Raw genomic sequence first — 13,914 nt, 5'->3', positions numbered from 1 at the left:
CCTAGGAGGATCCAATATCACTCCCTTCCGTAGTTTTTGTTGTTATCATTTGTTTTTTAACTTGTATTAGAAGCATATTTACATTTTTCACATTTACCTAAAACTTGTTTTTTAATACTGTTAAGCAACAATAAATATCAGAAAACATCTTCCATAGAATATGCAGCTTCCTGTTTTTCTCTTAACCCATGTTAATAAAAATAGAAAATATGTGTTTTGAAATTTGTCTTTGACAATTTTAAGATTTTACCAATTAGCTGTTATTTCTTCACGCATTTTTGCTATTGTCTAGTAAATATTTATCTTACAATGATATTTCTAGTACAGCTAATTTGCAAATACCCTTTTGTCCAGGCTGAGAAACTATAGTTCAGAAAGACTATATTACCGATGTATTTTCTTGCCGATACATGTATTCCTGTTGCGTGTGTTGCTACTCTGCGTGTACAGAGTCCTCGTGTGTTGACACAGAAAACTAGACGTGAGGCTTTCTTGACTTGCTTCTCTTTTGTTCCTTTGTGTGATGTTTTTTGGTATGCTTAATATATTCTGTAAATTTCTTTGAAAATTTTCTCCCCCCGATTTCCCCTTATCTCAAAGACCAGACTTTCTTTGACATAACAGATTAGGTTTTCTTCCTTTCCTTTTTTAGTTGTTTCCAGTTTTTGTTCTTTTTCCCTTTCCCTGGTATGGTCATCCATGAGGGTTGGATGTACTCAGAGTTGGCCGTCATACTGCATGGTACGGTCAGCCAGAACCAGAGCCAGCCCAGATGTGGGCGGTAATGCTCTGCTTCCGACTCGCGTGCGTGACTTTTATTTGTGGTAGGACTGTCGTTGCTGATGGGCTGCACTGGCATTAGGTGAGGCACTTCCAGACGGGACTCAGTGATAACTCTGGTGGTCTCGCCTGCACCCTGGCACTAATGCGTGGCACCCCTCTCTTGGAGCCTGAACTGCTGTTGAGTTAGTGCTGTGGAGATGTCTAAGTAGAAAGAATGACTACTCTGTGATTCAGCTTTTTGTTTTTTTGCTTAGATGACGCTTGTGAATGCAGGTGGATTTTGTCTTTATTGCAGAGCAGAACCAAGCACTGTCCAGAGGAGCCAGGATGTGAATTCAGCATAACGTTTGTCACAGGGCTTACACTTATAGACCTGTCATCAGGAAACTTGGTCCAGGTTTCCTTGGGCCACCGTGACTTCTAAATATGTTTTTCTTAGAAATGAGAAGCTGTTTCTCTTGTCACCAGGGCGTGCGTCCTCATTTTCCTAGGTATCAGCTTTACTGCACACATTGACGAGGTTCTTTTTCATCGACTTGTGCATCAGTGAGTCCCATAGAGTTAATGAATATCGCCCGTGAGTCAGCAGTTTTTCTTGGGCGAAACTAGGTAGCCTCAGAGAACTTTAATCACGTTGTAGCAGTATTTGATTTAATAAGTTGAACTGTGCCTTTCATAAAACTAAGCATGAGAATTGAAATAAAGTTTCTTAACCGTTTTTATGGGCGTTATTTATACTGTATTAGTTCAGCAAGTATTTATTGACCATCTGTCAAATGCAAGACACTGTGCTGTGAACTGGGTGTTTGGAGCTTACAGATTCCAATTTTTGGCAGGAAAGGTAACTGAAAAGAGCATTTTGAATTATTTGAAACCGTCAAAAATGGAAAAGAAAAAAAAAAAACCCTCAGAGGCTGTTAGTGATGTTGAATTTTCCTAGCTACCTTGCTGCTTTTGTTTAGCAAAAAGTTACCTTTTGGTGGAACAGAAAGAATATAGTTTATGGTTTAATTTTCTAGTTTTTTGAGGGGGAAATATTGAACTGTTGGAACTGACTCAGTGGCAGTGGGTTTGGTTTGGTTTTTATCACTGAGAAAATGTTGAAATGAGAAAATTGTAGCTTGGAAGTCAGAAATTATTAATTTAAATAAAATTTTTTTCTGCTTTAGAAATCACATAATTAAGAAGATTGAGACAGAAAATGAGATCAAAGTCAATGGAATAAACAGCTGGGGTGAAGAAGATGCCAGTACTGATTTCAGTTGTGAGGAGCTGGAGCAGATCCCCCTGGGACGGAAACGAAACGGACTTCCGCATCACAGAGACAGCACGGCCGTTTGTAACGGTCACACTCAGAGCTCTAACGGTGCCTTAAAGACACAGGACTGCTTGGTGCCCGTGGGCAACAGTGTTGCCAGCAGGCTTTCTCCAGACCCTGCCCAGGAGGGGAAGGCCGAGAAGGGCAGCTCTGACTTCAGAGACTGCCCTGCGCAGCAGTTACAGCAGAGCAACAGAAACACAGAGGCTGTGCGGAGTCCACACAGAACTAACCCTCTCCCCTTCTCACCGTCGCACAGCACCGCTAAAATCGACGGTGCTCACCAGTCCACCGTTCAGGGGCCTTCAAGCACAAAAAGCACTTCTCCGGCACCGACTCCTAGCGAGGCAGCACCTTCAGCGCCCCCCAGACCTGCGGACTGCAGCTTCATCTCAGACTTCTACTCCCGTTCAAGACTGCACCACATATCAATGTGGAAGTGTGAACTGACGGAATTTGTCAATACCCTGCAAAGACAAAGTAGTGGTGTGTTTCCAGGAAGGGAAAAGTTAAAAAAAATGAAAACAGGCAGGTCCGCACTTAATGTAACTGACCCAGGTAGATACTTATTAAAATTGCTTTCTTAAGAAACAGCCCTGCTGCATCGTTTCGTTCACGGCTAAGAGCCTCTAGGAGCACGTATAGCTGTGATGATAGAAAGCTTTCTTGCCAAGATATTTTAAGAAATAGGGTTATTCGTGGCTAGCTGAAAATTTCCAGGTAATTTAAAAAGTAACACGGTTGGGGTTCTAAGCACTCACACCTTACGTAGACATCACCAGAGGCTGAAGTTTTGAACTGCGTAAAATATATTTAGTGCTTAAACTCTTGGGAGAATGAAGTTGGTTTGGTAGAGTAACTTAATTTCGAGAAGTTTGCTGGCAATGACTTTTAAATAATTAAATAACTTTAGCATGACAACTGTTGTAATTAGAGGAGTAAATTTTTAGTAAGCGTGTTTTCACATACAAGGAGATTGGTTAATTGTATTTTGGTTTTTTTTTTTATATTTTCCTTGTCATCAAAAACAAACAAAACAAAGCCAACAACAGCAATCTGTATTTCTGTGCCAGTCATTATAAGTTAATACCTGGTTTGAGGTTTTAGTTGCTTTTTGCACATTATAAGGTATGTGAGGGTTTTGGGTGAGAGGCGGGATCTCAGATCACTACTATTACCCTTTAATTTATAGCTGTGGAAACTCAGGTACAGAGAAGCTCATGGTTATGTCCTAGAAAGTGATAGACCCTCTCCATGTGGGTTTTTTTCTGCTGTGTTTTGCTACACTTGGTATATTACCTGCTTTTAGTAAAAAAGAGCTGCTTGGTACTTCAGTGAAGTATGTCAGAGCAATGCGTATAGGTTTTAGATTGTCATGGGGTTATGCCTTGGCCTTGTAAACCTGAGGGTCATTTAATTTTGGAAGCTTCAGAGAACTATCATGAACTATTTGCGTGAATGGGAATAAAATGAGAAATTTTCATATCGTATGAAAACGTTCAGCAGATACTTGGTTTACACATTCTGTACTACTATGAAAGTTTTTAAAAGTCATTATTTTGGATTGTTTGTTATGTTTACATAATTTTTGTGATTTTTAAAGTTCTTTGTATAAGCCATTTCCCAAGGTAATACAGAGAGTAGCAGGAAAGTGCTTACCTTTGGAGTTAGATGTTAGTTGCCATCAAGTCAGCTGTGACTTGTGGTGACCTGTGTGCAGCAGAACGAAACGTTGTCCCATTCTGTGCCATCCTCATGGTTATTGGTCCATCTCATTGATGGCTTGGCGACTCTTAGGCCACAGGACCATGGGCAAATTAGTTCTCCTCTCTGAGTCACAGCTTCCCCTCTCCCTGTAGGGAGCGATCACCTGTAATGCTCACCTCACAGAGTTGCCGAGTTTAAGAAAGATAGCACGAACAGAGGCTGGGTGCCTTGCTCGTAGTGAGAACGAGGTAAACGCTGTCACAGTAATACTTTCGGTAAAAGATTTAGTAAAACTTTTTGTGGAAGGTGGGATCTAAGTTTTTAGAAACCTATCGGGAGGAATAACCCCTCGAATTGGTATTCTTAAGCCCATCAGAGAAAATGCCTCTGTGAAATCAGAGCATTTTACAAGCTCGGGGTTCTTATTTCCAGGGTTTGTGTGTTTTGGAGGACCAGGGGAAGGTGAGAGGTGAGGCCCATAGAAAGGAGAGCTCCAATTGTGGCTTGGCTAGGGTTAGAATTAGGGTTAGAATAAAGAATCTCCATGGAGCTCAGTGATGAGGAGCCACGGTCCTTAGGACAGTCGCCTTCATCTCCTTACATGTGGTGTGTTTGCTTCAGAGCTAATTTTTTAGAGTATTTAGTGGCATAAAGAGAAGAATTCCATTTATACACAAATTTTTTGTTTTACGTACTATTTTTGAAGTATATCTATTTAGAACAGCAGGATGGTGACCTTAGGGCCATTTGAAAGCAGACTACCTGATGCAGTGCAGCCACTTACTGGCTCCATGACTCGAGTAGTTATTAATTTGTACGACAGGATAATAGAGTACTTACTGGTCATGTTGATGTGAGAATTTAAGTTCATGCCTGTAAAGCCCTCGTGGTACAGTTGTTAAGCACTATCCTGCTAACGGAACCTGCCCACAGCTCCGAGGGTGAGAAGAGCTGGCGATCTGCCCTCTAAAGGTTACAGTCTAGGAAACTCTGGAGAAGTTCAGCTCTGTCACATGGGGTCACCCTGAGTCCAAGACTGACTCAGCAGCACACAACGAAAGCTCTTACAGTACCGGACCTGATCTGCGATGGGTCTGCCGAACATTCAGTAACAGTAGTAACTTTTGTTATTTGAACAAGGAATGTTTGTAGAGTTACATGGAATAGCGATCACCAAAAATTACTTAGCTCCATGTAACTAAATGAGTAAATTATAAACGTTTGTAAAATAATCAGCATGCATAAATTATTTTTAGGCCTTTTTGACTAGAGAATTATTAGAATATAGAAGGGAAAAACATGGCATTCTTTACAGTTGATTTGAAATTATGTTTTGAAACTAAATTAAATTGATTTTCTCTGGACTACTTTTAGCAGCTAAAGACGCATTTGATTTATGAGGTGGTAGAAACAATCTGTAACAAATTTTTTTTAAGACTCCATTCCGCTTTTAAACGTCTTTTAAATACAATTTTTAGAATTAACTAGACCTAGGGTTTTGAATATTAGAAGTTAGTTTGGGGTTTGAATATTCTCTTTCCTTCTAGGCAATACGTCGGTATCGAGCTCACCGAGACATCAGAACTGTATCATGCATGTTGATATGGATTGCTTCTTTGTATCAGTGGGTATACGGAATAGGCCTGATCTCAAAGGTCTGTATTCTTGTTTATGTTTTCAGGAAATTGATGTATTGTTATAAATACGCTAAGGGACCACAAAAATCTTTAAAAAATAATTTCTTTTTGCGTTTCTTGGCAAAATCATTTCCTGCTTCCCAATCTTCTGGACTCCATTATCAAGAAAGATATAGGGAAATGAGAGGATTTGTGTTGGTCAAGTCTTAAGGGAAGAATGAGTATCTTCAGCTAAAGGCTCTATCACCTGACTGATAATGTAGGCTGGGCCCTGAATTGAGCATTTTTCTGATATTTTTATCTGTATTTACTTTGTTAGCTGATGGAAATTTTATAGTGGCCTGTGTAATGACAAACAGGACTTAGGCTGCTATCTTAAATAAATAACTTGATGAACCATTCCGATGCTGGTAAACGTGCCACCTTTTTGCTTGTAGAATAATCTTGTATTGTTGACTGTTTCTAGAACATGTTAAGTCATTTGTGCAGTCATCTTAATGAAGTGTCAGGTATTTATGAACTAGTCAATGCTTTTAAAAAATATTTCAGATTTTTTCAGTGATTATCTCTGTGTCTGAAAGGAATAACTATTAGCATTTTCTTCTTAGAGTCATTTCTTTCCTTAAAGAGACAGCTACTGATTATGACACGGAAGCTGCTGGATTAATACCAGCGTTTGATTTTTGTCATCATGGGTAGTTCTGAGAGGAATTTTTAGAATGTTAAAGAATTAATTTTAGCCCATGAGTACCTTTGGTAATAATTTTATTATGGTAAAATATAACAAAAATGTGCCATCGTAATAATTTTTAAGTGTACAGTTCAGTGACATTAATTCCATTCACCATGTTGTACAACCATCTATCTATTTCCAAAAGTTTTTCATCACCCTTAGCAAAAACTCAGCCCCCCTTAAGCAATAACCCCATTTCCTACCTCCACCCCTCAGCCCCTAGTAACCAGGTGTAAACTTTTGTTGCTGTGCCTTTGTCCCTTCTAGATATTTCATATAAGTGGGATCACACGGTATCTGTGCTGACTTCTCTCACTCGGGCTGATGTTTTCAAGGTTCATCCATGTAGAAGCATGTGTCAGAATTTCATTTCTCCTTAGGACTGAGTAACAACTATGAAGGACTTTTTGATGCATCCTTGATTTTTGTTCTTGTCCTCACAACAAAAGCATTCTGTAGAATACAGTTCAGTCATCCATGCTATTGCTTCACACTGTTACAGTTATTTTATAACTTAGCACACAAACGGAAGTGCTCCATGAAAGTAATTTTATAACTAAAGCAAAAACTTTATCTGAAGAACTATATAATCATGTTTGATTATATGGTGAGTCAGGTCGTGATGCCTGTCTCTATAATATTTGTTTCCCTTGCTATAAAATTGAAAAATTAATATAGATATTATTCTACTTTCTCCATACCGGGACTAGAAATATAAAAAAATCTGTATCTAGTTATTTTTTTTTCTTCTCCCCATCCCTCTAGTCTGAATCTAGGATCCGAGTTACCTGTTTTCTCCTGTGAGAAATGAAACAAAAACCACTTGTCACAAATTGTTACACATTAGTTCGCTCTTTTGGTTGGTGCTGAGAAACTTAGATGATTTTTGAAATAGTGATTGATAATATTTAAAGGTATTACCCTCTTTAAGGATCAGAGCCTAAATAAAGCTAGAGAAAAAATGTCATATTTGAAAAATCCTTTGAAAGCTTTCCCTTTCCGTGTTGTGAATATTGTCAAGGTTCCTGTGCTTAGATTTAGAAGTAATTTTATTCTTCTCCTCGCAGGAAAACCAGTGGCTGTTACAAGCAACAGAGGCACAGGAAGGGCACCTTTACGCCCTGGCGCGAACCCCCAGCTGGAGTGGCGTTATTATCAGAACAAAATCCTGAAAGGCAAAGCAGGTACAATGAGCTCTCTCTGAAGTCACAGTGCTGCTGATGAGAACGTCTGGGTTCTGCTGTGGAGTTAATGTTACGGAAATGAAAGCGGAGTTGAAATAATTAGCTTTTTTTCATTCGAGGGTTTTAAAGATGTCACGGACATCTTAAAGCGAAACCTGAATGTAGTACAAACGACTGTTAGAGTTATTTTCTCAAAATTGATGCTTTGTCGAATTAGATGGTAATATTTTCCAAGGACAGAGAGTGAAGAATGTTTTAAAGGATGTGATTAGTTTGCTTTGGTTATACATTTAGGCTTTAGATTGTGGAAGCCTCAGAACTCAAGAGTTAACAACTACTAGTTGTTTGGTCAGTGTATCACAGTAGGGACAGTCAAGTTCATGTTGCCAAAAGATTTGTGTGAGGAAGTGGGATAGGAAACGTAGAACTTTATTAATTTATCGGAATAAGAATCATTACTGATTCCCTTTTTTTGGATCTGTTTCATATAAGATACAGTTCTTTTTTCTCTGGCCTTTATGTTTTAGGTATTAATAAAAATAATGAATTATACTAATCACAATAATATTTTAAGATATTCATATATGTGTTTTCTTTATTTCCCTGAGAAATAATTGCTTAGAAATTAAATTCTTTGACCTTGATGAGAGTTTCTTCGTGAATTTCTGCAATGCCAAAGGAGTTTTTTTTTAGTTAGCCTCTCAGAAAAATATTAATCAGAAATTAGTCGTACAGTGTAATAGAAGGCATGAAGTTTGGTTTGCCCCCAGTTTTTTCAGTTCCATTAAAAAAAACTTGGGCTTATTTTAGAAATGATCCCAATGACATTAAGAAAAAAAAAAAAGCCAATGCGCATCTCTGAGCATCTCTTTTTTTTTTTTTTTTGAGATTACAGTCCTTTTGTTCGTGGTAATCATCTGTTTACATGGTGTAACTAATAGAAAAGAAATGCAGACGTGTATTTATGCATCATGTATACATTCAGTTTCCAGGTGTTCTAATAAAGCTTTTTTTGTTTTGGTCTTTAAAGCCTTTTACGAGATTTTTGATAGCTAGAATTTTGTGTGTCGTTAGATCTTGGAGCAGCAGTTCTTTATGTAGGATTGTTCTGCTGAGATTTAATTGTATTGTGGTATTTGGCAAGGTGGGTATTTTCTGAAGTATTGGTAGTATGGTTTTGCAGTAGGTTGCTTTTTCTTTTTGTATTTTCTGTGTGGTACTATTAAAAAGGTAAAATCTTAAGCTTTAGAAAACAAGAAATGAGTAGTTTAAGGAAATGCACAATACTTGTCACATAGCAGGCACTCAGTAAATACTGAATGAACGTTGACAGAAGAAAATCGTATACCATCTGAATGCCGTTGGGTAGTAGCTGTTCAGTTGCTCCGTGCTCAGGGCTCCGTTGTGAGTAGAGTCTTGGTTTACCATACGTGTCCCTTCAGCAGTCCCAATCTGGAATTCTGGTGCCAACAAACACAGGATCCCTAGGAATAGCAGAGCTGGTTCTCTTTTATCCTTCCCTCCGTCATAATCAGTCTGACCATAAATAGCTCATTGGCAGACCACTGTCATTGTTATGTAATTGTTTTCGTCAGTTTAGCCACTGAATTTTCATAATTTTAATGACCTTTTCACATCATTCCATCCCTGAATGTGGGTGGTAAACCAGAAGGTAAATTATTAGGAGAAATATTTAAATTTCATTTGCCATTGAAAACTGTCAAAAATCAGATTTTCTCTCACTAGAAGAAGTGAATATGATACTTTGTGTTTTATACGCTTGCTTCAACTTGATGCCATTCACTTTTATGTCCTAAGCCTTTTGACCCATTAAGAACCTTCCAAAATATTTGCTACATTATGAAATGAATAGATTGTCCTGTTGTAAGATTTGGTTGCCACTTAAGCTTGTGCTTAGAACTTTTTTCAGTGCCTTTGTTCTTGTTGTTTCCTGATCTTTCTTTCTCTGGACCATTATTAGACATGACACTAAATTTAAAAATATTGAGGCTCAGTTTAAGAAATAGTCTTTGGATTCCACATGCTAGCTTTTTTAAAAAAAATACTTTGGGGTTCGGTTCTAATGTTTTGACTTGTATGGTTAGGCAAAGTATTAGGACAAATAGCATCTTTAGTCCTTAACAGACACTTCCGTGTCTTTTTCCTCATTTTCACAAACTCTTTATCTAATGAGACCAGCTTAAGCAGGGGATCTCCATCTATGACTTCCTTTCTGAAGCTGCTTCCTGAGCAGCACTCAGCAGTGACCCTTCTCACTCACGATCTCTTTGTTTGGGATCCATTTTATGCTCAAGATTTCATGATTGAGGCCTTTTACACCCCATCCTGGATTCCAGGGTGCAGATATTTCCTATCCCTTCAACAACTTCAGTTTTCATTCTAAAGAACAACAGTTTTTAAAATCATATTAGTCACAGATTTATTCTCAGCGATTTCTTTTTCACAGACTTGGCTCCTGGCCCCTGATTTCTCCAACCGTTCCTCCACATTCTCCATGTGCCCGTCTAGTTTGCCAAGTTTTGATGAGCAGTTCTCTACTTTGCCCTCCAGTGAGGACAGTGTGTCCCTGCATTGCCCTGAGTCTCACATGAAGCAACTCACTGCGCTCATGGAGGGATCCACGCGCTCTGCTGCACTGTGGACAAGGTCAGCCAGCCCAGTGACGAGAAACAGCCGTGCTGTGTCTCAGGCCAGGGCACGGGAGCACATGGACGAGAGAGACTGTCCCCACCTCCAGACCATTTCTGTCTCATTTCCAGAGCAAGTGTCTTAGGCTATTTAACTAGCCCTCCAAACACAGAAGTCACGTAACTCCCCACCTTTGAAAGGCAGCTGGTTGGGACTGTTCAAGCTTCAACGCTTCTTTTTTTGGTCTAGTAGCACCCTCTGTGGCACTTTGACTTAGAATCCTGAACTTCTCGTGTGTGTCTCAGCTTAGAGTAATGGACTACAGGTGCTCTGTAACCTTCTAAGAGCCTTCAGAAGGGCTGAGCCTACTCTGCATTTTGACTTAATTCGTAACAGTGTAGCGGTGTGCTATTCACATAGGAAACCAAGCTCAGGAGACACAGCATGCTCTTTTTCTTTTTGAGGCGAATAGGATTTTACCCCATTGAGCTGGCGGTCCCTAGGATTCGACTTGCATTCATGCCTTGCGTGTGTGGGCACTGGGATCCAGACGTGCTTGTATGGGTTGCATCCTCGGGTGAAAATGTTGATTACTGGAGTCACACCAGGGAGAGACGTTGTCGCCTCTGGAGCCAGATATTTTGCCATGTTTTTTCTGGTGGTACTTTAGCTGCTGCTTTTTCACGGAGCATCAAGTCCCTGAAATACACAGAAAAGAAATGCTGGGTTTGTTAGTTATATACTGTTACAGTGTACTCAAAATAGGTTTGTCTTAGAATTGGCTGAAGTGGTATCTCTTGGTCTTGTTTTACCAACTAATGGTATTTTTGTTCATGAGAGTGGAGATATGGCTGAGATTGTATTTTTAGAATGTATGATATGTATTTACACCATAGGCTTCTTGTGACCTAATGATAGTATCCCAGGAGACCTATAGCTGAAACTGTGTTTTAAATCTATTTCTCAGTTACTAGTGGAGCTAAAGGTGGTAAAGGAAGTAAAGTGACATGCAGCCAATAGGCTCACTAAGCTGTGTGTTTCACACTCTTGTGTAAAGCTGTGCATTTGGTTTGGATGTTAAGAGATATTGGTTAGCTGTGCTATTTAGACCCGAGTTGTGTTCTAGAAAGCAGTTGGTATGTTCAGCACACTTGAGTGTTTTTAATTGAATGTGCGTTGCTAAACCAAGAGCAGAATTACCTGAAAGAGATAATGTTGAGAGGCTCTTCATCTGGTATGTGTTCAAAAGAAGAACCTTAAATTTAGGATGAAGGCCTCTTTATGGTTATATGACCTACTAAATGACTTTCGATCAGATGGTTTGTAGGAATTTGATGTTTATTGAACATATTAATTAGCTTTAAGTTTTGCAGATAGTTCTTCTAGGAAATGGCAAAGAGCATTCAGAGAAACCTGTATTTCCCATTAACTGTCCCCATGACAGAGAAGCTGGCAGTCCTTGTAATGTATAGTAAGTGGGGGTGCATCTTCCTGGTCACTTTTGAGCTTTGCCCATCTCAGGAGACCACTTTAAAGGAATGTTTTGTATTTATCTTTCTGTGTATTTTTTTAAATCTCTGGTACTAAAACAGGACACTTTTAATTTATTACGATAAGTGTTTACCTGACTGCTGATGAAGACTATAATGGAAGTAAACCGTTTTACAGTTGTAGGTTTTTCTTTTTTCTTGAATATGGAAATAAATACCAATTGGAGATAACTGTATTTGGAATTTACTAAACATTTGTATAGGAAAGCAGTGGAAAGTGGATTTCTTGAATGAAAGTTAAGGAAAATCAGGTTTTAACACGTAGTCATTAAATTTTATTATTTTTAAAGCAGAAATACCTGATTTGCCAGTGTGGGAAACTCAAGATTCTGCACAAACAAATGGAATTAATTCTGTTTTGTCGAAGGCTGAAATTGCATCGTGTAGTTATGAAGCCAGGTACGTAGAAGTTAAGTGTATCGTAATACTTAGTGGATGGTTACTTGAGTTAATCGTTTTTAGTCTCTAATGTTCTAACCCCGTACGCTCCAGAAGTGGGTTTAGACACGTCAGTCAGGCCTGTGATTGATATTTGCATTTTAGTATGTGGCGACCACACTGTGGGACGAAAATGTTTCTAGTTCTCATCCCTCTAGTTCCTTCTGTTTTTTCATCACAAATGCTTCTCATTGCTGTCGAGTCAATCCCAACTCATAGCGACCCTACAGGACAGAGTAGAACCATCCCATAGGGTTTCAAAGGAGCACCTGGTGGATTTGAACTGCTGACCTGTCGGTTAGCAGTCAAGCTCTTAGCTGTGGCACCTCCAGGGCCTACAGTGGAAACCAAAAGAAGCTGGCACTGTGGCTCTAAGCAGTTGTCTTTTGAAGCATGGAAGATAGTTTTGAATGGAAGAGGACCTCGATATTAATCTCCTCTAATCCTTTCTTTTTACTTAACAAAAAAAAAAAAAGCAATCCTGCAATCCAAACCTTCAAGTGAGTTTTTTTTTAAATTATGTTAAAACTCAATGACCTGTTAAATTGTTGTTGTTGGGTTCTGTCAACAATTTAGACTCATAGCGAGCACATGTAATAGTGGACCTGCCCCGTAGGTTTCTTAGGCTGTAATCTTTATGGGAGCAGATCACCAGGTCTCTCTACCGTGGATCTGCTGGGTGGGTTTGAACTGCAAACCTTTTCGTTAGCAGCTGAGCAGTTAACTGTTTTGCCACCAGATCTCCTTTTCCTGTTAAATTACAAGTAAATACTTCCATATTGGCGTATCATCTCTTTGTTTAATATGGGTAACTATATCGTCAGCTTGTTGGCATTAACTTTCTGTGTAGGTCTCTTTGTCTTACACACAGTAACCTTAAACCCTAATTGTAATTGGCTATTTCAGTACGAGAAGAAACAGACGTTTATGTTCTTCATTCTTATAAAAAAAAAAAAAAGAAATCACTCACTTTGAAGTAATTGATTATAATAGTTGTAGTAAAATGGGAGCACTAGAGAACGGATTAATAAAAAGAGAACTCTTTATTTTTTTTCTTTCCTGGTAACTAAACATAGATACTTGTACCTTTATAGCATAGCAGATACATATTTTTGGCAAGTATTTAAGTGCTCAGTAATTATAAAAAGGAACAGTCTTACATCAGTTTACGTTTTTCAGCCTGGGTTTATTTTTGGGGTGATTCAAACAAGTGAGTCTGAAAACGCTTTTATTTCAGCTCAAAAACATCTAACCAGAATAGTTCTTTTAAAAGCTTGCTGATTAGTTTATAAAAAGCGTATTTAAATAAAAAACATTTTCAGATATGCATAATTTAAAAGTATTGAAATTGTCTTTCGTTCATGACATGTCACACTTTTACTCCCAGGCCAGCTTCGCCTTTCTCATTAACAGAATTGTATGTTAGTCTTCTTTGTTGTTAGTTGATAATGTGGCTAAGGAATTGAAACAGATACGTTTTAGATGAGGTGTGTTGCTTTGTATTAACACAGGAAGCTTAGAGCTGATGTTATGCTGGGCTCAGTAGGTTAGGTCCCTACCACCCACTAAGTTACTGAATGCTGACTTACGCTTTCCATGGCCGGACAGTTGTATCCCATATCTGGAGGATGTGATGAAGCCCAGAAATACTCTTTGTCAGTTCTTGAATTTTGTGAATTTTTGTTACTGTTTGCCACTGAGTCCGTTCTTACTAATAGCGACCCCACTCCCTAGGCTTTTCAAGGCTATGTCCTTTCAGAAGCAGATGGCCAGGACTGTCTTTTGAGGCGCCTCTGGGTGGGTTCTAACTGCCAGCCTTTCAGCACCCAGAGTCTCCTGCTAGTTGGCATATGATGGCTCAGAATGAAAGCTCCACCTTGCCTTGCTGTCTCTGTAGGGTCTTCTTTCATCCTCA

At 38.9% G+C, this 13,914-nt stretch overlaps 1 protein-coding gene across 9 annotated transcripts in view; it reads left to right on the top strand.

The window, feature by feature from the left end:
- REV1 (REV1 DNA directed polymerase) overlaps nt 1-13,914 on the top strand; it is a 114,907-nt gene that overhangs the window by 50,175 nt on the left and 50,818 nt on the right. For 4 of the 9 annotated variants that reach the window (XM_064268463.1, XM_064268462.1, XM_064268460.1 and 1 more), the window contains exons 6-9: nt 1,953-2,659; nt 5,356-5,463; nt 7,246-7,362; nt 11,852-11,960. In XM_064268463.1, coding sequence (XP_064124533.1) covers nt 1,953-2,659; nt 5,356-5,463; nt 7,246-7,362; nt 11,852-11,960 — 1,041 coding nt within the window. Of the gene's footprint in view, nt 1-1,952; nt 2,660-2,683; nt 2,822-5,355; nt 5,464-7,245; nt 7,363-9,859; nt 10,030-11,851; nt 11,961-13,914 lie in introns of those variants that run through there. The other 5 variants (XM_064268461.1, XM_064268459.1, XM_064268465.1 and 2 more) reach the window with 5 other exon arrangements.

This window comes from Loxodonta africana, chromosome 15 (genome assembly GCF_030014295.1).
Source record: "Loxodonta africana isolate mLoxAfr1 chromosome 15, mLoxAfr1.hap2, whole genome shotgun sequence".
In the NCBI taxonomy this organism is placed as follows: Eukaryota; Metazoa; Chordata; class Mammalia; order Proboscidea; family Elephantidae; genus Loxodonta; species Loxodonta africana.
The sequence above is the reverse complement of the archived record's forward strand: the minus strand, read 5'-3'. Positions and strand labels throughout refer to the sequence as shown.